This window comes from Ursus maritimus, unplaced genomic scaffold (assembly GCF_017311325.1).
Source record: "Ursus maritimus isolate PB19 unplaced genomic scaffold, ASM1731132v1 scaffold_2, whole genome shotgun sequence".
NCBI lineage: Eukaryota > Metazoa > Chordata > Mammalia > Carnivora > Ursidae > Ursus > Ursus maritimus.
Genome location: NW_024424452.1, coordinates 48519718 through 48541122, shown reverse-complemented (window position 1 = coordinate 48541122; position 21405 = coordinate 48519718). Strand labels below are relative to the sequence as shown.

The window sequence follows — 21405 nt, the reverse complement described above, 5'->3', positions numbered from 1 at the left end:
ATAGATAGAGATTTCTTGGGCTCAGTCTTGGGAGCTTGCTTCACAATAGAAGTTACTTTACCAAATGGTTTTAACAAGGAAAAACCAGGACACTTTATAAAGTTACATTTCTCAGAAGCTCTGTATTTGCTTTGTCGAAGCATAAGGAAAACTGGACATTCCTGTTGCCCTAGTCAATCCACACGAAAGTATTTTGCACAATATTTCCTATTGCACCAATTGTGACACACAACCAAATAAGGATCTTTGGACGAACAGTATTTTGACTCGATTGTTAATTATCTGAAAACTACTGGGACACCTGGATGGCTCAGTGGGTGAAGTGTCGGCCTCCGGCTTAGGTCATGATCCCAGGGTCCTGGGATGGAGCCCCATGTCGGGATCCCTGCTCAGCAGTCTGCCTGCTTCTCCCTCTCCCTCCGCCTGCCACTCCCCCTGCTTGTGTTTGCGGGCACGCGCGTTCTCTCGCTCTCCTGTGTGTGTCAAATAAATAAATCTTAAAAAAAAAAAAAAAAAGAAAACTATTTTACTTTTCTGACATTTTCACATATTAACAGAAAAGCATTTAAAACAGGATTTTTGGCACAGCAGCTATTCCAGGAAAAAAAAAAAATCACAGAAAGGTAAAACTTGCACATGACTTAAGCTGGATTCAAAAATGAAAATACCACAGTAGAATCAAAGCCTCTATACAATTATAAACTATACATTTTTAAACAGGTGCCAGCCCATCATTTCCTTTTCCTAACTTCCATCTGGTTCTTATATCCTAAGGCTACTCAGGGTCCAAGTCTACACCTGTAGCTTTTATTAGCAGACAGAATTACTTCTAGAAGTCCAAACAACAAAAATGAACAGAGGGCTTCATGGGACCAGATGTACTTATCTACTTGATTATTCAAATCGTGGTATTTTTTACTTCTAGCTAAAATCCATTAATTTTTTTAAAATATGAATAGCAATCTCACTACTACCAAAAAACGTGTATATAAAGAAGTTACATTACCTAATTTTGCAGGTAAACCATCATTTCTCTTAATCCAGGTACAAACTAGGACAAATGGATATAATGGCCAATAAAATCAGGTTAATGATCACATCCAGAAAGCCAGCGTTCATCACCATTTCTCATCAAGGATATATCTGGCTCTCTTGCTGGCCCACAGTGGTATCCCTCGGCTCCATGTCTTCATGGGCCTGTTTGGTGATCTTACTTTCTACAAACACACCATCACCTGTAACTGATTTAGTAAGTCAGGCCCTAGGCCACGTGTTCCATGACAACCGCCCTTGGTTGTCACAAGTGCTGTCCTTCCCAGATGTGGAAACCACGTGACATGACTTGCCTACAACCCTGCTTCCTTTAGGCCTCAACCTAAAGGGTAGTCAGAAGTCCCAAGGCAGGAGTCCTTTAACATAAACACCACTGTGTGAACAAGCAAACAACATCTGTCTCCAGGTTAGTCTAGATTTTTCTACTATTTTCGTCCTCCTGGAACTTGTCAAGAATGGCCTCTAAAAAAAATCTAGACAGCTGCTGAACCAGGGGCAAGAGGTACACAGGGGTTCATTATACTATTCCTCCACTTGAGGACAGGTTTGAATTTTCACACAATCGGGAGGAAAGAGCCCTACAGAGACTCTACCTTGCCTTGTTTGAAGTCTGCTTCTTAGGTCTCTTTCATTTTAATTTGCCTTCCCCCTAATCTTGCCCTCTTCAACAGGATGAAATGGAACTCCAAGGTGTCTCGTTATCTCAAGAAGGGAAATAATGACTAGGGTTGGAAAAGGCAGGCAGTCGGGAGCTTACCTACCGACACTAAGAGTGGGCAAGGGGCCAATCAGTGGGGTGGCCTAAGGGTTACAACGATTATGTCACAGGAAGACAAATACTGTAGGATTCCACTTAAAGGAGGTATCTAGAATAGTCAAATTCACAGAATCAAAGTAGAATAGAGGCTGCCAGGGCCTGGGGGAGGGGAGGAAGCGGGGAGTTTTTCAATGGAAATACCTTCACTTTTACATGATGAAGAAGTTCTGGAGATCAGCATCTAACATATGACTATACTTAATACTACAGAAATGTTCACCTAAGTATGGCTAAGGTGGTACACGTTACCCAATGTGTGTATCACCACAATTCAAGCAAGCATTATTATTAGAACAAGACCAAAATGGGCATTTTCTTCCTAGTTAGTACTAGGCTCAGTATTTTTAAATGATCTCACTTAGGACAACCCTATGTGATAGAAATGATTATCATACCCACTCCACTGACGTGAAGACCGAGGTGAAGACAGGTTACATGACTTGCACAGGGCACAGGAGGGAGAGCCAGGACTCAAGCCAACTGGTCTAACCCTAGAGCTCACCCCCCTTACTGGCTGCACCGACCCGGCAAATAGCTTTTGCCCACTGGAGCTGAGCTTAGTTTCAGTGACATCTCCATTCTCAGTGCAACGTATCCACAGTATATTCTGTTCCTGACATTTCTAGCACATTTTTCTAAAGGTGGGGAGGTGGAAAATAAGCCAGCCAGGACTGTGGGTTGCTGTCTGAATTTGGAGTGAAAGCCAGGTCGATATGAGGTTATCTTTAGAATAAAGTGGGAGATACAGATAGAGATAGAGAGAGAGATAAACACACAGAAACACACACACACACACACACACACACACACACACGTATGCAATAATCAGTGGAGGGGATCTGAGATTTCTTCACTTGTATGGCATTTGAAGATACCATCTCCTTTAATTCCATTACAACAAGATGTGACTATTTTATCTCTTTTTTATCTAATGAGGAACCTGAAGCTTGGAGTCCATCAGTTGAATGCCTTGTTCAAGGTCCCAGAGCTGAATCTCAAACCACAGCTCTTCTAACTTCCAATGCCCGATTCTTTTCACTAGTCCAGAACCGAAGCCCTGATATTCTCCATGAACAGACTCTACTTCCAGAGATCAGTGATGGGGGAAAGGAGACACGGAGGGAACTGGTTAGGAATATAACTCGGTTTTTTGTCCCGCTGCATCATGAGAGTCAACATAATGGTAAATGTCAAAGAATTTCAGAGAACTAAAGGCAGGGGAGTGACAGGCGTATTGAAAAGAAGCTGAAAGGACACACAGACACACAGACACACACACACACAACTGTTCGAGATGTCTGGAACCTAAACTGGAGTCTCTTCAAAAGACTCTAGCTGTTAGGAGCCGGTCACTGGGAGCCCAAAGGCTCCGTAGTTCTGAGAACATGCACGCATTCGACTCGACGATCCGGCCAGTCCCCCAGATGTGCTGAACAATGTGCCAGCCTCGTTTCTCAAAGAGACACACTTCCTATCCGGAAAGCCCCAGGAGCAAGCAGTCAACAGACCCTCCAGCTGGCCCTGCAGCTGAGTGGCCACAGGCTCCTGTCCTGCCATAGGAAGTATGATTTCTCTAAAGCGATTCTCATGGAGGAGGTGGCTCCGACGGCCCGGACACCATCTAACCGTGCTATTGCTGGTGTGTGTCTGTTCCACACGCACCATCGAATCCTTCAGGTCCTCTGTCCAGTTCCAATACTGCTGACAGAATAAAACTAACAAACAGGGCAATGGAGCTCTGGGTAACTTCTTTGTTAAGAGCCCTCCACCCTCCACACGTAGCTGCTGAGAAGCTGGACGGAGGCCAGCCGGAGAGCCCAGGAGGCCTTCAGGCTGGGTGGGTCCCTAGAGCAATGGGCTGGCATTTCGTAAACGCGTCCTTAGAGAAGAACGGACGAAGGGACGTGCTACCCAACATTTAGGAATCCCATCGAGGTGCTTGCCCCACTCTCGGTAAGCTGCCTCAGGATCTGGCGGAGGGCTGCTGGGATGGGGAAGAGCCTAGCAACCATCCAACCCAGGGCTGAAAAGAGCCAGCTCCAGGTGAAGGGTGTTCTTCATCACGGCCTCCTGGTCCTTAGGAATGCGTTGTGGATGTCCTTTAACACCTGCCCTGAACCTGCCACCGCCATTAGCTAATTAGCTCAAGAAGGCCAGGTGCCTCTTCAAGCAGGGGGACCCCATCCAGCTCCTTCACTCTGGGACTGTTTGCAAGTTACCCCAAACACTGCGGACAGCAGCTTTCGCTGTCACTCACATTGCGTAAGAAACATTACCACTAACTGACACGGTGTCCAGCACGCCCCCCAGACATGACATCACTCCTCTGGGGGCAGGGGTTGCCCCCACCCAGCTCTGAAGCTCTAATTTACAGGCATGAGAAAACTAAAGCACCAGTAATTTGCCCTGGGTAAGGTAAAACAAAGCTCGAACATGCCAACGGGATTCCCAACAGAACTGACCGCGTGGCAGCCACAGGGAGGCAGTATTCAGGGCGCTCTGGTAATGTCTGTAAGGACATCCATCTTGGGGGCCTGGGTGCCCCAGAACCCATGCACTGCAAGTGGGTTCTCCTGGCCAAAATACAATTACCGCCACCCCTTCCCCCCCCACACACACAAATACCTAAGTCAGAAATTCACTAAATTGTTATGTAATCTAAGAGTCTTAGGTACCAAAAAGCAGCCACAGGTCAATGCAATAACCTACAAGCCCCCTGGACCAGAGAGACCAACTGTGACTCAGCGTTTGCTCCCTGAGCCTCGCAGGACTGCGCACCTGCAGGGCTCGCTCAAGTGTATGCCATGATTACCACAGAAAATGTATGAATTCATCCAGAAGACTTCTTTATCCTTCAGACCTGGTTTTTTTGTTTGTTTGTTTAAGATTTTACTTATTCATTAGAGAGAGAGAGAGTGTGTATGTGTGTGAGAGAGAGAGAGCACAGAGGGAGAGGGAGAAGCAGACTCCCTGCTGAGCAGAACGCAGGGTTCTGGCAGATCCCAGGATGCTGAGATCACGACCTGAGCCGTAGGCCAAAGGCAGACGTTTAACGGACTGAGCCACCCAGGCAACCCCCGACCTGGTATTTGTAAAAGCATAGCTTGCCCTTCTCATTCTTAAGATGAGCCTCCATTCCATCCAAAAGGACTCAGGCACGGACAGCTAGCTGCGCACCCCACTCTCAGTCCCCAGAATTTTAGCTGGGCACCTGGCCCTGCTTCCCAGCCTCCCTTGCGGCTCCTGGTGACTGTGCTAAGTTCTAACCAATTTGATAAGGAGTGTAGAGTGGCAGCTTCCTGGAATCTCCTTAAACCATCAGGGTCCCTGTTGCCTCTCCTTCCTGTTGGGTGGAATGCAGACTAGAGAGCTGGAGCACAAGTAGCCACTTTGCAGCCCTGATATCATGGGACTAAAGGTAGTGGAGCAGCTAAATTAAGGGAGTCCCAGACTCCAATGATCACAGAACTGAGAGAGGAAGCACAGTGAGATAACTCATCTTGTTTAAACCCTGTCACTTGTGGTTTTCTGTCCTCTCCAACCGAAATGACCTTAATACCGAGGTCAGCCCTCACATACCCAGGATACCCCAGTGCAAACCTTCTCTTGAAAGCTGGGGTAATTCTCATGTCCTGGGCCATGACGCTGCCTTACTCATCATAGAAGCCATGAATAGCTCATCAGCCAAGTCATTTCCATGGGAGTTTTAAAAGGCGGGGTGAGGAGGACCACTTGCCCGACCAAGGTCCCCAGACCACGGGCACCTCTCTGCCACTTGCCAGCATCTATGTAGCGAGCCTGAGGTATCAGAGCAGAATTCAACATCCTCCCCGCCTTTCAGCACTTGCTTACGCCAACAGGCTAAGCTCCACAGAGGAAACAGTACCTAGGAAGGGGAAACCCAGAATATAAACAGTACCAGATAAAAAACTCCCCACAACAGAAGCTCTCGGTTTTAATTCCCGATCCATACGCTGGGGCTGCGAAGGTAGTTTAGTCTAGAAAAACCCGGGTATTCAACTGCATGACAGAAAAATCCTGGTTGATCAAGAGTCACCAACATAAACGTGCTCCCAGGACTTTTCGGTGAACTGTCCATAGCAGTAAGCTCCATTCCTAGGAAAGACATTTTGAGAACTCACTGCTGGGTTCGGAAAATTTACATGTTTGGCTCTGCTCTCGGAAGTCGTGAGCGCTTACTGAAAAACCCTATCAAGGGGCACTTATCAACTTAAACTGCTTTAGAGTCAACTGGGGATTAATGAACAACAGTTAACACTTAAGAGCTACACAGAAGGGGCGACTGCGTGGCTCAGTCCATTAACCGTCTGCCTTCGGCTCAGGTCATGATCCCACGGTCCGGGGATCCAGCCCCACGTGGGGCTCCCGGCTCAGCACGGAGCCTGCTTCTCGCTCTCCTGCCCTCCCGCCCCTGCTCATGTGCTCTCTCGCAAATAAATAAAATCTTTTTAAAAAATTAAACTAAAAAAAACCAAAGAGCTACACAGAACACGCCAAATGCCAGCACCTATTCGCACGACCTTGCAGACACTCCCTTATTTAATCCTCAAACCAGCCCTGAGAAGGTGGGTGTTCGCATCATCCCCACTTAGGCAGCAGGAAATGGGCACAGGAGGCAGATCACACAGCTAGCCCAGGATCAAGGGCAGCGGAGCTGCTCCTGGAACGCGGGCAGGCTGGCCCCAGAACGCACGCGCTTCGGCACTACACACACTGCTGAGCCTTGCCACACGAGAGGGAGACCTGTTCCCTCCCCGAGGGCCCCAACAACCCTGCACGCACAGGTACAGTGCCAGCAATGAATACACAGGAGCTGCCGGGAGCAGAACGCTGTCCGCAAGACTCTGCAATTTACTCTCTGCAGGTTTCGCAAAGCACAGGCTTCCTTCGAAGTTAATTTTTTTTTCTTTTTTTTTTTTAAGATTTATTTATTTATTTGAGAGAGAGACAGAGAGACAGACAGAGAGAGTGAGCATGAGCAGGGGGAGAGGGAGAGAGAGAGAGAATCCTGAAGCAGACTCCCCAGTAAACATGGAGCCTGATGTGGGGCTCGATCCCAGGACCCTGAGATCATGACCTGAGCTGAAGTCAGGAGTCAGCTGCTTATCTGACTGAGCCACTCAAGCGCCCCCGATGTTAATTTTTCTGATACACATTTTCCTAGGAGGCGGGCAAGACACATCACTTCTGATTCCCTACAATTCGTTCTCCGGGGAGAAAATGGTATTTAAGTACACGTTAAAGGAGGCTGGACGGATGCTCTGGGAAACAGGTGAGCCCCTGCAGGTGCGTTCGAGCAGAAATGAGCAAAAACGCTTTAAGACCTCGCCGCCTTGAAACAGATGCACACACACGGGCATGTTACGAACTGGCGAAACCCTTCGAGAAAGCAGCACAGAGGAAGGATCCTAACATTCCTGCCCTCTGACCAGCTATCAGACTTACAGTGGGATCAGTGACGGTTACAGGAAGATGATGTGTAAATGCGTAAGCGGGAAACAATACAGACTGGTGTGCGCGCCAGGACTGTCACCACGTAACATGCGGCTGAATGCCACGGGGCAAATCTGGAAGGCAAACCAGTCAAAACTGAAAACTGCAGTATTTCTTCCACATCATCTCAAAGGAAAAAAAAAAAAAAAGGCGGGAGGGGGAGGGGGAGGGGTGTGTCCCTGCTCCCCCTGTAAAGCCAAGTGTTCATTTCATCCACAGCCTGGTAAACAGCTGCCACAGAACAAAAGCCAAACATCAGGCAAGACAGGACTGTGCTTGTCCCCAAGCAGCAACGAGGCCTCACAACTGGGTTAAAATGATTCAGTACAAAACAGTGATTGATTCCAGGCTCCCCTCGCTGATTCTGAGCCTGCATACGGAAATTTGTGGGTATGTCTTTGTATCCCCCACAGGATAAGCACAAAAGGCACCCCCCCACACACACATACACACACACTTAAAACCATCTAGGCTCATTGCAAGCTTTGATGACTTTGCTGCTTACGAAGCCCCCTTGGAAAGGTGGGAGCAGAGAGGAAGTCTGCTGAAGGGTCAGTTCTTACCGCCTCGTGGTTGCAAGTGAGGCTGGATCTACTTCCTTCCCCCTTTTCTTTATTTGAGGGTTAGGAAACTGGTTGAGAGGGTAAGACCCAGCAAACCAAGGCCCTTGTCCCAGGAAAAGGTGAGGATGTCTTTGGAAGAGGCATACCCAAGCCCGCCCACCTGCTGTAGCCTGGCTTACTGAGTGAGAATAATATGTCTAGCACAGAAATTAGGGCCCAGGACTCAAGTTCTTCTGAGAGAGAGACACAAAAAGAAAGCTGACACTCTCCCCCTTGTTTAAAAAAAAAAAAAAAAAAAAAACATGAATGGGATAAAGGAGGGCACAGTGTGCCAGTTGGGTCCTCTCCTCAATCTTTCCAAATTGAAGGCCACACATGGGTAAACGTTTAATGAAGACTTAACAGCACAAGGGTGCTTTGTTGTATCCACTATAGCTGAGTTAACTCTTCCTTCCCAGCAATCCTCCTCCACACTGTGGAAAACCAGAAGTCAAACTATCTGGTTATCAAAAGATTCTTTTTTTAAAAATTTCCTCTTTAGGTCTCCTCCAGCACCCAGGCCTAAATACAGAGCAGCAGGGAAAGGAAACTGAAAACACTGTGCCAACAACCCACTTCCCTTCCCTTTTGAAAGTCTCTTTTAAAGTGTCTTTGAAAACTCAACGTCATATTTATTCTTCATAGCTTTGAAGAAAAGGGGTTCAAATCCTCTATGAGCAGACTTCATTCTCGTGAGGTGCCCCTTCCAGGTGTTGATGGATTCATCGTTTATCAACCACCTCCTAGGCCCCCAAAACAACTCTGGAATCAAAAAATAGATCAAAGAACTCCCAAGGTGACACAGACCATGTGACTCCAGAAAGGATGGTGCGTTGACCACACTGAAAGTCGTCCTCAATTATTAGGGCCCATGTACTGCTGGAAACTAAGAGGAGTTAAAGCAAATATCCTCTCAAAAGAATGATTTTCTTTCCTTAATTTGTGGAACTGAAGCTACTATCAGTAAATACAGGCCCAACTTCTGTTTTACAACCACACAAGTATGTCCCACTGATCTGACAAAGGCACAAAGGCAATTCCACAGAGGGAGGGGAGCCTTTTCAAGAAATGGCACTGGAGTAACGGGACGTCCACAGGCAAAACTATGAGCCTTGACCTGAACTTCACACTTTATGTAAGAATTAGCTCAAAATGGACCATGGACTGGGGTGCCTGGGTGGCTCAGTCAGTTTAGCGTCTGACTTCAGCTCAAGGCATGATCTCAGGATCCTGGGATCGAGCCCCCTGTCGGGCTCCCCACTCAGTGGAGAGTCTGCTTATCCCCCTGCCCCTCCTCCCTGTGCTCCCTCTCTCTCTCTCTAATAAATAAAGAAAATCTTTAAAGAAAATCTATCAAATTTATTAAGGAAAAAAACAGGAGAGAGTCTTCAAGATCTAGTGCTTGGCAACATTTTCTTAAGCTTGACACCAAAAGCATTACCCATAAAAGGGGAAACTGATAAAATGAATTTCCTCAAAAATAAAATGTGCTCTGTGAAATATTCTCTTAGAATGAACAAATGAGCTACAGATGGGGGGAAAAATACTTGTAACACGCATGTCCAACAAAGGATTAGTATCTAGAATACATAAAGAATTCTCAAAACTCAACAGTAAAAAAACAAATAATCACAATTAGATTACGGGCAAAAGACATGAAGAGACATTTCACCCAAGAGGATACACAGCTGGCAAATAAGCACATGGGGATACGTTCAACATCGTCAGCCATTAGGCAAATGTAAATTAACATCAAGACGACATGTCACTACATACCTATCAGAATAGCCAAAAGAAAAAATAGTGACAACACCAAATGCTGGTGACAATGGGGAGAAAAGATCATTCATACAGTACTGGTAGAAATGTCAACAGTTCATCTACTCAGGAGAACAATTTGGCACTTTCTTTCTTTTTTTATTTTTTAAAGTAATCTCTACAGCTAACGTGGGGCTTGAACTCATGACCCTGAGTTCAAGAGTCGAATACTCTACCAACGGAGCCAGTCAGGTGCCCCCAACAATTTGGCACTTTCTTAAAAAACTGAACACGCAATTACCGTATGACCCTGCCAGTTGTACTCCTGGGCATTTATCCCAAAGAAACGAAAACATGCTCACCCTGAAACACGTATACGAATGTTCACAGAAGCTTTATTCCATAATAGCCATATTGGAGACCACTCAGATGTTCTTCAAGGGGTAAAAGGTTAAGCGAATTGTGGTGCGACCATACCATGGAACACTATGTAGCAGTGAAAAGGAAGAAACGACCACCTGTATAAATTTCCAGGTAATTTTGCTGAAGAAAACGAAGGCAATCCCAAAAGGGTAAATACTGTAGGATTCCTTTTATGTAACACTCTAGAAAAGACAACTATGGAAACGGAGAGCAGGTTAGTGGTTGGCAGGGATTAGGGACAAGGGGGAATGGTAGTGCAGAGAAGGCAGGGGGCAGCAAACAGAGGGCAGCCTGAGGGAGGGACCCTGCAGTGAGGAGAACGTTCTGTATCTTCACTGTATCAGTATCAATCCCCTGGTTGTGTTTTGTAAGCCACTACCATTGGGGAAACTAAGGAAAAGGTACATGGGACCCCTCTGTATTACTTTTTACAACTGTGTGTGAATTGACCACGATCTCAAAAAAAAAAAAAAGATCAATGACCATTCATCTTCTACAATTTGTCTTTTATAATACCAGAAATTCAAGCTCTCCCCTCTCAAAATTCTTTTTTCCTCACATGTGGGACAGACATGAATGGGGGGGAGGGACACAAAAGAACACACTGTTGTGGGCTGAACCGTGGCCCCCAAAAACATACGACTATGTCCCAACCTTCAGAAACTCAGAATGTGACCTTATTTGGAATAAAGGTCTTTGCAGATAGAAGGTTAAGCATCTCAAGATCATCCCGGATTAGGATGGGTACTAAACCCAACGACAAGTGTCTATAAAAAACAGAAAAGGAGAAAATGCAGAGACACACAGGGAATGCCGTGTGAAGACAGGGGTAGGGACCAGAACCTATAAGCCAAGAAGCTCCAACAGCAGCCAGGAGAGAAGCATAGACCAGATTTGCGTTCAGAGCCTCCAGAAGAAACCATCACTGCCAAACTAGATTTTGGGCTCTGGCCTCCAGGACTGCAGGAGAGTAAAAACTGTTTTGTATATTAAGCCAGTACGCGTGTGGCAATTGGTTACTGCAGCCCTAGGAAATGAATGCACCTGCCATGTTTTAGTGGGCTCAAATTCTCTCTTTTTTTAATCACAGAGGCTGCGAGCACTTTCTTCAACTTCTATTTTTATATACTCCTGGACACAATTTTTTTTTCTTCTTTCAGAGGATACATGCCATAAGGACGTACCATTTCACTTTATAATCTTTTCCTGCAGAATTTTTCCTGGTGTTTCTGTTTGCTCTACCAGTGAACTATCGCTAGCTGGCATTATCAAGTTTCTACTTCCTCAAATATCCTGGTTAATCATTATCATGCATTCCCAACAGATCCAACCCATTTTTGAAGACTTCGACTATACTTTAAAGTGAAACTGCACAGCCTTGAACTTAATCTACGGTTTGCCTGGTGACCAAGAAGTTGCTTCTAGGTCTGGCAATGTGCTTTACGGCCTTTATAATGAGAACCAGGCACGCTTCGGTGGCTCAGTTGGTTAAGGGTCTGCTTTGGGCTCAGGTCGTTCAGGTTGTGATCCCAGGGTCCTGGGATCCAGTCTCGCATCGTGCTCCTTGCTCAGCGGGGAGTCTGCTTCTCCTTCTCCCTGCCACTCCCCCTGCTTGTGCTCTGACAAATAAGAATCTTTTTTTAAAAATTTTTCTTAAAATGAGAAGCAATTACTAGGCTGCAGATACGTAAAAATACTATTCAAGTGAGCTTTTGTGTTTTGATAGAAATGCCCAATAAACTTCTGAGCAAGACAGATTAAAAACAAAACAAGATAGACAAAAGCTACCCACTTACCAAAGTTCTAAAAGGCAAAAAATGGGTCCTCTGGAATCAGGCTGGGCACACAGGACCTGGCTTGGTTCCTGACACTGCTACAACCACACCAGGCAACAAAACCTCTCCGACTGTTACAACTGTTACCAGCTGTGAAGCCTGATATCCCCTCCACCAACGGGTGCTAAGTGTTAACGGGATGACACACAGCCGACCGTGGTTAACACAACAGACATGTTCAATAAAAATTATTCTCTTCCCTAAGACCCGTCAAATTTTCATTGCTATAAATATTTCTTGTTAACAGTCTATTGAGATGCTTTTCTTTCGTAATTCAGTTGAAGCCTTTGTGATTCATGCCCCTACATTTGCCTTTCTTCCTACCTACCAAAACTAAGAAACACCATTCTCTAGTGCAGAATTCTGTTAATTTGTCAGGGCTTTACTGTTCCCGTCTTGCTGATCTAAAACCTGAGCTGAAATTCTGGTTGATTTTTTTTTTTTTTTTTTTTTTTTTTTCTTTTTTTTGCAGTTCTCACCCCAGTTTTTGCACTTACTTTTACTTTCGAGGTTGTCAGCTGTTCCAGAGGTAGGATCACCAGCCAGGTAACAAAATTTCAAAGGTAAAAAATAGCACCGAGTAGGCCTCTTCCCACCCTGTGTCCCCAGCACCTTTCTGACAACCTCTGGGCAGCCACTGTTTTCCATTCTGTACCCATCCGTTCAGAGGTGGTCACTGCAGCTCAAAACCTGCATGTATGTGAACTTTCCAAGCAGGAACACCTTCATTCACTCCCATATCTGAGACCATCCCATGGTGCATTTAGGAACACCTGCTCTGTATAAGCCTCACAGTATTCACAGGAAGGAACCGCAGCTCATCTTCCACTGATGGACATTTAAACGGTGCTCAGCTTTTTCTAAAACAAGCTTTATGGGGGCACCTGGGTGGCTCAATTGGCGAAATGTCTGTCTTTGGCTCAGGTCATGATCCTGGGGTCCTGGGATTGAGCCCCACGTGGCGCTCCCTACTCAGTGGGGAGTCTGCTTCTCCCTTTCCCTCTGTCCCTCCCTCCTGCTTGTGCTAGCTCTCTCGAGCACACGGTCTCTCTCTAATAAATAAAATCCTTAAAAAATAAAAATAAAAACAAGCTTTATATAAGTAGGACAAGTTTCCAGTATTGGATTTGCTAAGGCCAACAATCTGCATTTTTTTAAACTTCCATATATAAGCCCAGACAGCCCCCCATCAATGATTCACATCTACCAACCTCCTCATACCCTTTAAGAATATCTAACTTCATGCTAGCAATCTAATTTATTGCTCTAAGTGAGAATAAACATCTTTTCTATGCCTAAAAGCCTTCAGTTTTTCTTTTTCTTTCTTTTTTTTTTTAAAGATTTTATTTATTTGACAGAGAGAGAGAGCCAGCGAGAGAGGGAACAGAAGCAGGGGGAGTGGGAGAGGAAGAAGCAGGCTCCCAGTGGAGGAGCCCGATGTGGGGCTTGATCCCATAACGCCAGGATCATGCCCTGAGCCGAAGGCAAACACTTAACGACGGAGCCACCCAGGCGCCCCAATTTTTCTTTTTCTGAAACCATGCTGTTGATGCCCTATCCTCATTTCTCTGCTCAGTTATGGGTCTCTTATACCTGATTCTAAAAAGCTCTTTATATACTAAAAAAACTGGCCGTTTCGCATTGTAACACAAATATTTTTTCCAGTTTACGGTCTTTTTACTTTGAAGTGGTGTTTCCTGTAGAAAAATCTTAACTTATGTAAATTGATATTTTCTAATGTTTCTTTATCCTGTTGTAGTTAGAAAGGACTTCCCTACATAGAAATGTATACTAAATTCCCCTACGATGTCTTCTCTTCCATGACCCTCACACCCTTTCTTTGCCTTCAACTCCCGAGATCCTGCCTGGATTGAAGGAGGACCACGAGACGGCAGGAGGGCTGCAGGCCAGTGGCCCTCTGCACCAGAAGCTTCCAGCCAGACGGCCAGGGACACGGATGGCAAGCAACTGAACGGAAATGAGATGCAGCGCTGTGGGCTGTTAAGAAACTTCCTGTGCACATACAAACAGTTACAGAAAAACCTGCAGCTGTGTCCCTCTGGAATTCCTCCGGAAAGAGGCAGGCTCTGCTTTCAACCCTCAGGCCCACAGCTGCACAGAGGCTAAGGGATCTGGCCGGCGGCCCCACGTGAAGAGCGGGAATCCGCAGCAAGTGTGGAGTACGTCACAGACGAAGGCCACACGTAAAGTTACTTACTTTACAAGGTGTATTTCTCCCACCCCGTGCAGGATATTCTGTTCAGAGTATGAAATCCTGTTTCTCCCCACCACGGCAAATAGCTAAAACAAGCACACGCCCCCACCAAAACAAAACAAAACAACAAAACACCAAACTAAAGACTCATGGGGAGTTTCAGTCCAAACGAGCCTTCCATAAATGAAACACAAAACTGAAGACAGGAAAGTAAGAAGCACATTACATACCAAGTGTCTGTAATCTTACCTTGATGATCTCCTTCTTCCCCCCCTCCCCATCTCCCTTGAAATGGCTCCTGCACATTTCCAGGAAACAGCACTCAGTTCTCTTGGGAAAGCGTCCTCTAGTGTGCCGTCTCTCTCCAGGATGGAACGAGAAGCTTGGATCTCTTCTTCCCACATCATTTAAACAGAGACTGGCTCAATAACCCCTGTGAGTAGCAGCTAAGCATCTTCTTTCATATATTAAAATTAACTTTAAAATCGTACTAGGAAAACTGGATATTCATGTTGGAAAAAAATGGGGCTGCCACCCCACCTGTCACAATATACAAAAATTAACTCTAAATGGATCAAAGGCCAAAATTAAGAGCTGACACTATGAAACTCCTAGAAGAAAACACGGGAGGAAAGTGTCATGGCATTGGATTTGGTGATGATTTTTTGGATATGATGCCAAAAACAGAGGCAACAAAAGAAAAAATAAGATGCACTTCATCAAAAATTAAAAGCTTTTATGCATCAAAGGATACTATCAACTGAGTAAAAAAACAACCTAAGGAATAGGAGAAAATCTTTGCAAATCTCATATCCAATAAGGGATTGGTATCCACAATATATAAAGAATTCCTATGAGTCAATAACAACAACAAACCAATTAAAAAATTCACAAAAGACTTGAACAGACACTTTACCCAAGAACATATACGGACAGGCAATAAGTACATGAAAAGATGTTCAACGTCACTAATCATTAGGGATACAAATCAAAACGAGATGATATGCCTTTTCGCATCCATTTAGGATGGCTACTATCAGAATTAAAAAAAAAAAAAGGAAACAATAAAGGTTAGTGAGGACGAACCAAGATGTCCTCCAGGGTCTGGGTCAGAGGACTGAAATATAGCACCTAAAGCCATGACAGGGAAGGAGGGGGAGGAGGGAAAGACCTTACCATAACACTTTTTTCTCAGTTCCAGAAATCAATTCCTCAATAATGAACACTTAATTAAAACAAATCAATAGCCTGTATTACTAGTTACCAACTTCAGGCCATGCTCCTAAGGGGTACTTACTTCCTGGTATGGGAACAACACAAGCATAGACTTTAATCTCCCAGACCGAACGTCCTCTTCCAGGAAGATATAAAAGATCGCCCCTTGCAAGGACCTTTGCTCCTAGTCTTCCTTTGCTTCATCTCCCTGCTCCCCTTCCAGCCAACCACTCCCTTCCAGCCACATGCCAAGTATCTGGGGAAGAAACAGTGATGGAGAACTAGAGTTCTGCCAAGCACGTGGAAGCATTAAGCTTGGTCTCACCTTCATAGAACCAAGAATCCTGGCATGACTTCTGTCACTGCTGATGGGAGCCGCGTCTGATTATGAGTATTCTACACTTATTACAGCTGGGGTTCTCCCAGTTAACCATGCCCCTTCCTTCTCCAAGTGTTCTCACGGGCTCCCTGGCGACGATCACCAGTGTGCTCATTTCAGATCACTTTTACGAAGCTCTCATGGTAGACACTTTGTTTGAAGAGCTTCCTACTGAAATGGAATGCACAGCCAGTGGCTCGCTTTTTTATGTGGGAGAGGTTTAAAGAGACAATATGATACAAGCCTATCTTTCCACACGAAAAAAAAGTAAGGAGTATATAAACGGGGCTGAGTAAGAAAGAACGCCAAGCCCCCTTCTCTGCAAAACAAGCAAGAGCGGGTACATATGGGTGGCTCAGCCAGTTACACATCTGCCTTCGGCTGGGGTCCAGGGTTCGAGTTCCGAATCCGGCTCCTTGCTCAGCGGGGAGCCTGCTTCCCCCTCTGCCTGCCACTCCCCCTGCTTGTACACTCTCTCTCTCTCTGGCAAATAAATAAAATCTTAAAAAAAAAAAAAAAAAAAGCAAGAGCAGAAAATGGAGAACTGTCATATCTCACCAGTGTTTTCTCCAGTGGCTCTCACTGCCGCACTCACCATGACTGCTGGGGGAGGCTCACCGCCTTGCCACCCTGGCAACACACCGCGTCTGGGACCCAGTGATCACGGGAAACCACTCACAGTGCTGCCAACGCCAGGCACCAAGAATTCTGCCCACCAGGCAAGAGTATGAAAAATGTTCAGCCTTCTAACTAATACTTCAACTTTCAAGAATCGATCTTAAGGAAATAATTAAAGAGGAACCCAATGTCCAACACTGCAAAACACTTGATGACAAGCTACACAGTCAAACAAGGAGGGGGTGGGATTTGTTAAATAGGTCTTGGCACACACAATGCTGCTGAGTCACATTTGCATAGAATATTTCAGAATATGGGGGTGCCTGGGTGGCTCAGCCGGTTAAGCATCTGACTTCGGCTTGGGTCATGATCTCAGGGTCCTGGGATCAAGCCCCAGGTCGGGCTCTGTGCTCTCGGGAGTCGGCTTGGGATTCTCTCGGGAGGGAGTCTGCTTGGGATTCTCTCTCTCCCTCTACCCCACCCCCACCCCATTGGCACACTCACTTTCTCTCAAATAAATAAATCTTTCTTAAAAAAAAAAGAATATTTGGTAATATGGGGAAATGCTCAGGAGATGTGAAGTTTAAAAAATTATGATACAAAACTATTTTTTTCTCAAGTTTTATCCAAAAACAAACTAAGTTTCATGGATGTATATACATTAAAGTTCCGAAAGAAATAGAACAGTTTCAACAAAGATTAGATCTGGGTGTAGGAAGAAGTCACTTTTTTCTTCTTTATACTATTCTAATTATTTGTTTATGCACCAAATGACATGGCTCAGGCAGCAAGAGGGCCAACCCAAAACTCCACACACGAGACGCTGATACTCATGCAAATCATAAAGACATTTGTGTCTGAAACGTTATTTTAAAAAATCAGGCTGTTTACAGTGCTTAAAAATGACTGCTAAGAGGAAAAGCCGTGCTCTCTGGGGAGGTTTACCATCCATTATCATTAGGATACATGGCGCTTGGGTGGAGATGGGGAAATGTCTGTGGTTTCCTCCTCTCATTTGGCACCCCGAGTATGACCACTGCAAAAGCCAAAGAATGCACAAAAACAGGTGGCAGATCCAGAACCGTGATATGTGGGGCCACTTACCTGGTAACTGGAAAAACCAACGCAGGAACTATTAAAAAATAAATGACATTTTTGTGTTATAAACACGTAACACATGCAAGGTGACTGCTGTGTTTGACAAATACATAATGTAACTGACATATATCCTAAATGCTATCTTTTTTTTAAAGATTTATTTATTTATTTGAGAGAGAGAGAGAGCACTCACATGAGCACTAGCAGGGGGAGGGGCAGACAGACAAGCAGACTCCCCACTGAGCAGGGAGCCTGATGTGGGGCTCGATCCCAGGACCCTGAGATCAAGACCTGAGCCAAAGTCAGATGCTTAACCTACTGAGCCACCCAGGTGCCCCTCATATGTGCTTTCTACGGACATTTGAGAACCTAATCTTTATCGATGACGAAACCAGTTTGCAATCCAGCAGTTAGGATGACGGGATGACTTCTATGCCTCCACGACTAATATTCTTCATTTCTAGAACATCCTGTTTGAGGTTACTCAGGCTCAGCCCTATCAAGGTCAATTCCAAAACTAATTTAGGTTTAGCTTGGGTGGCTCAGTCGGCTGTAAGTGTTCGACTCCTGATTTCAGCCCAGGTCTTGATCCTAGGGTCATGAGTTCAAGCCCTATGTTACGCTCCACGTTGGGTGTGATGCCTACTTAAAAACAAAACCAATGACAACAAAAAAAAAACCAAAAAACTAATTTCAAATATGCTTTTTTAGCATCTGGTTCCAGCGACAACTCCCCAGGGAGGGCCCTGGCTTAAAAAGAAAGGTTTCCTTGTTTACAAAATACCCTACAAGTAGCCCCCAACTTACACACTGCCACCCGAAAGTTCACTGGCTGTGCAAGGCAGGAACACATTTTCCGTGCAAACGAGTAAGGATTAGGTTCCCAGCATAGCTTGTGATGTCAACTTGATCCATACTGCTGACAAAATACTGACAATCTATCCACAAAATTTAAGAAAACAATGCCGCTGCGATGGTCAAATTTGAGGAAAAAAGAAAGTCTGTACAAGTGAGTAAATGCTAGTGCTTGAGGATACAAAAGACCTCTATTTCTGAAGCTTTTTTCTTCAATGTGGCTTGTTCAACACACAACCGGCCCACCTCCCTCTAGACTGCTCTACTCCATGCCTGTCTGGCCCGCGACTTTTCTGTGTGTCCCCCAGAGGGACACCCTCAAGTGCATCACACCTCTTAGGGTCAACATACAAAGCAGACCTCTAGCACAGCCGGTGCCAGCCACAGGAAAAGGCAGTGCCCTCTGAATGGACATCCTGGAGCTGTGCACGTCTTCTCTTGGAGCCCAGAGGCTTGCATGGAATGTTCCAGATCTGGCTGCCGCAGCTGAGAACCAGACGGTAAGAAAAAAAAATCATCTCTAAATAGCTGAATGCCTATCAGGGTTCCCAATTTAAATAAAGCTTTGTGGTTTTTTTCTACCCAGGGAGATCCTCAATTATAGGTTATTTATGCTTTATTTTTACCCGCAAATCTAACAAGCTGCTCTTCCAGATTTCAAGTGAAAGGGAAGGTAACAATTGTTGAGTGTCTCCGTATGATACTATTTTATTCTCATTGAAGGTTTAAGTGTCTTGTCAAGGCCACTCAGCAATGACATTAAGACCTGTGAGCTGAACCGAGACCCCACCTACTGGTGGGGAAGTAGGCGGAGGCAGCATCGCTGCCAGCAGCCGGCAGCCAGCAACCACCTGACTGTACGATTAAGGCAGTTAAAAAAAAAAAAAAAAAAAGGCCGACCGAAGTCTCAGACTGTAGCTGCTCCATTCACTAAACTGCTCCTTATGGAAACAAGGGTGCTTGGAATCCTTTTCAATCATTTCTCTGGACAACTAAGTCTTCGAAGGTGTCAGGACTTGGAAGGAGGCTTATCTGAAACACTTGGCCTTGAGGTTCCGGGCTCCTGCGGGTTTTACTCCAAAGGACCTCGGAGCAGTGGAGCTGTGGCCAGAGAACAGCCTGGGGACATTTTCCATCCCCGCCCGGGCTGCCTTAGCAAGGGCACGAGTGTCCGGGATGCAGCAGGAAGACACACTCAGGTGCAGGGCTTAGCTTCCTGGACTTTTCTCTCGGAGACCACTCGGAAGGAAGCGAAGATGGAGAATAAGTCACTGTACGTGAGCACAGAGACCTCTGGGAGCACAGAGCAGAGAACTCTCATGTTTTATTGAAGTATTTAGTGAGGATCTCTACCAAGGCTGCTGGGAGGGCTCAGAACTTTCCTTCCAATGGGCAATGACCTCCAAGTGGGAGTCATTACAGAATAAAAATGATGGGGACCTCCAGCCCAGCTCCCTCTATTCCCCACGGGCCACCCGATAATTATCAGTTTACCGAAAATGTAACATAATTTACTGACATTATAAAAGTGGTATCATGAAATTGGTATTATTTCCCTGCAGGCAAGATAGCATGATGAAGAGAAATTAGGCTGGTGTTCCAAAGATCTGTGTTTGCATCCAGATGTGGTTGGGTGACCTTGAGCCAAGTGGTTAACCTCCTTTGGCCTAAGTTTCTCCTAAGATGGCCAGGTAGGGGACACCTAGCTTACAGGCACCTCCTAAGTGGTCAATGAATCACAGCTAATCCCATTATTGCTTGTTGACGACATGCATTGTTTTGGGGATGCGTCTTTCACTTTCAATCCAGTTGACCCTGTTAACAGGGTGCTACTGAGCTCTGAAACGCAGGGGAAGGTTCAGAGATGGGACCCAGAGGACAGATGACACTTGCCTGAACGTTCGGACACACGTAACAAGGAGAGCAAATAAGAGGCGGCAGTAGAGGGCAGCTGAGGTTGGCCAATTCAGACAGCAGCTAAGGATGGAGGCCAAGAGTCTCCAACAAAGGAGGAAGGTGACAGCTATGAGCCTCTCCCTAGAATCCCACAAACTCAGGAGTAGCCACTGGTGTCAAGCTCCACTCTCCAATCAGCAGCAGCCTCCTCACAGGGAAGGATAGTACCCATTCCAACACCTGTCCCAGGAGGTTCAAAGTGCACGTGAAGAACAGGTCTTGGGGCACCTGCATGGCTCAGTCAGTCAAGCATCCGACTCTTGATCTCAGCTCAGGTCTTGATCTCAGGGTCATGAGTTCAAGTCCCATGTTGGGTTCCATGCTGGGCATGGAGGCTACTTAAAAAAAAAGGGAGAGAAGAAGAAGGCTGCTTCATATAGACCTCATTATAGTCCTTCATTCCCTGTGTCAGAACTCAGTGAGCTATCTTATCTCGTTCATTCCTCAAAATGTATGGTTAGTAAACAGGTTGTAGCAACAAAAAGCAACCTGAGGAGAAGTTATCCAGCAGAGGCCAATCCAGAAAACAGGATTCATGGTTTACTCAGCCCCTTTCAACACTCACTTTGCTAACAGAACAATCCCTGAAGGCCTCAGACAGATGAGTCCAGAATCCAGCACCAGCTCCCACAGTCCTCTTTGTTGCTTTGAACACAGCTGGAATGCCCAGAACACCTTCCCAAAGGTAAAGAAAGGCACAGGTGCAAAGTCTCAGAAACTCTCCCTCCCGCCAGTGGTCCTCTCCTGGGCTGAGGGAGGAGCACCAGGCAGGGAGTCAGCCCAGGAGCCACCTGCACACTCGCAGAGTCGGTGATGAAACCGGGACTACTGACTCAGCAGATCCCGCGGCAGGCCCAGACACTTCTGCTGCAAAGCCTGATATAACCTCCTTGAACTTGGCCGGTCTCCCCAGGGACAAGTTCCCAGGCCTCTCACAGCAGCTGGCTGCTTGTTTGCTCATCTGTCTGCAAAACTGAGCCTCGTGGGCAACGCTGGCAAGGGGGCAGACAGGGAACCACAGTCACTCACTGCGTGACACCCAGGGCAGTGCCAACAGACCAATGACA

General features: G+C 45.9%; 1 protein-coding gene across 2 annotated transcripts in view; it reads right to left on the bottom strand.

Annotated features, from left to right (window-relative positions):
• UCK2 (uridine-cytidine kinase 2) overlaps positions 1–21405 on the bottom strand; it is a 69107-nt gene that overhangs the window by 21849 nt on the left and 25853 nt on the right. Inside the window, exon 1 of one of the 2 annotated variants that reach the window (XM_008685698.2) lies at positions 16407–16640. The exons of the other annotated variant lie outside the window; for it this stretch is intronic. Coding sequence (XP_008683920.1) covers positions 16407–16409 — 3 coding nt within the window. The 5' untranslated portion in view covers positions 16410–16640. Of the gene's footprint in view, positions 1–16406; positions 16641–21405 lie in introns of those variants that run through there. 2 annotated transcript variants of the gene reach the window in all.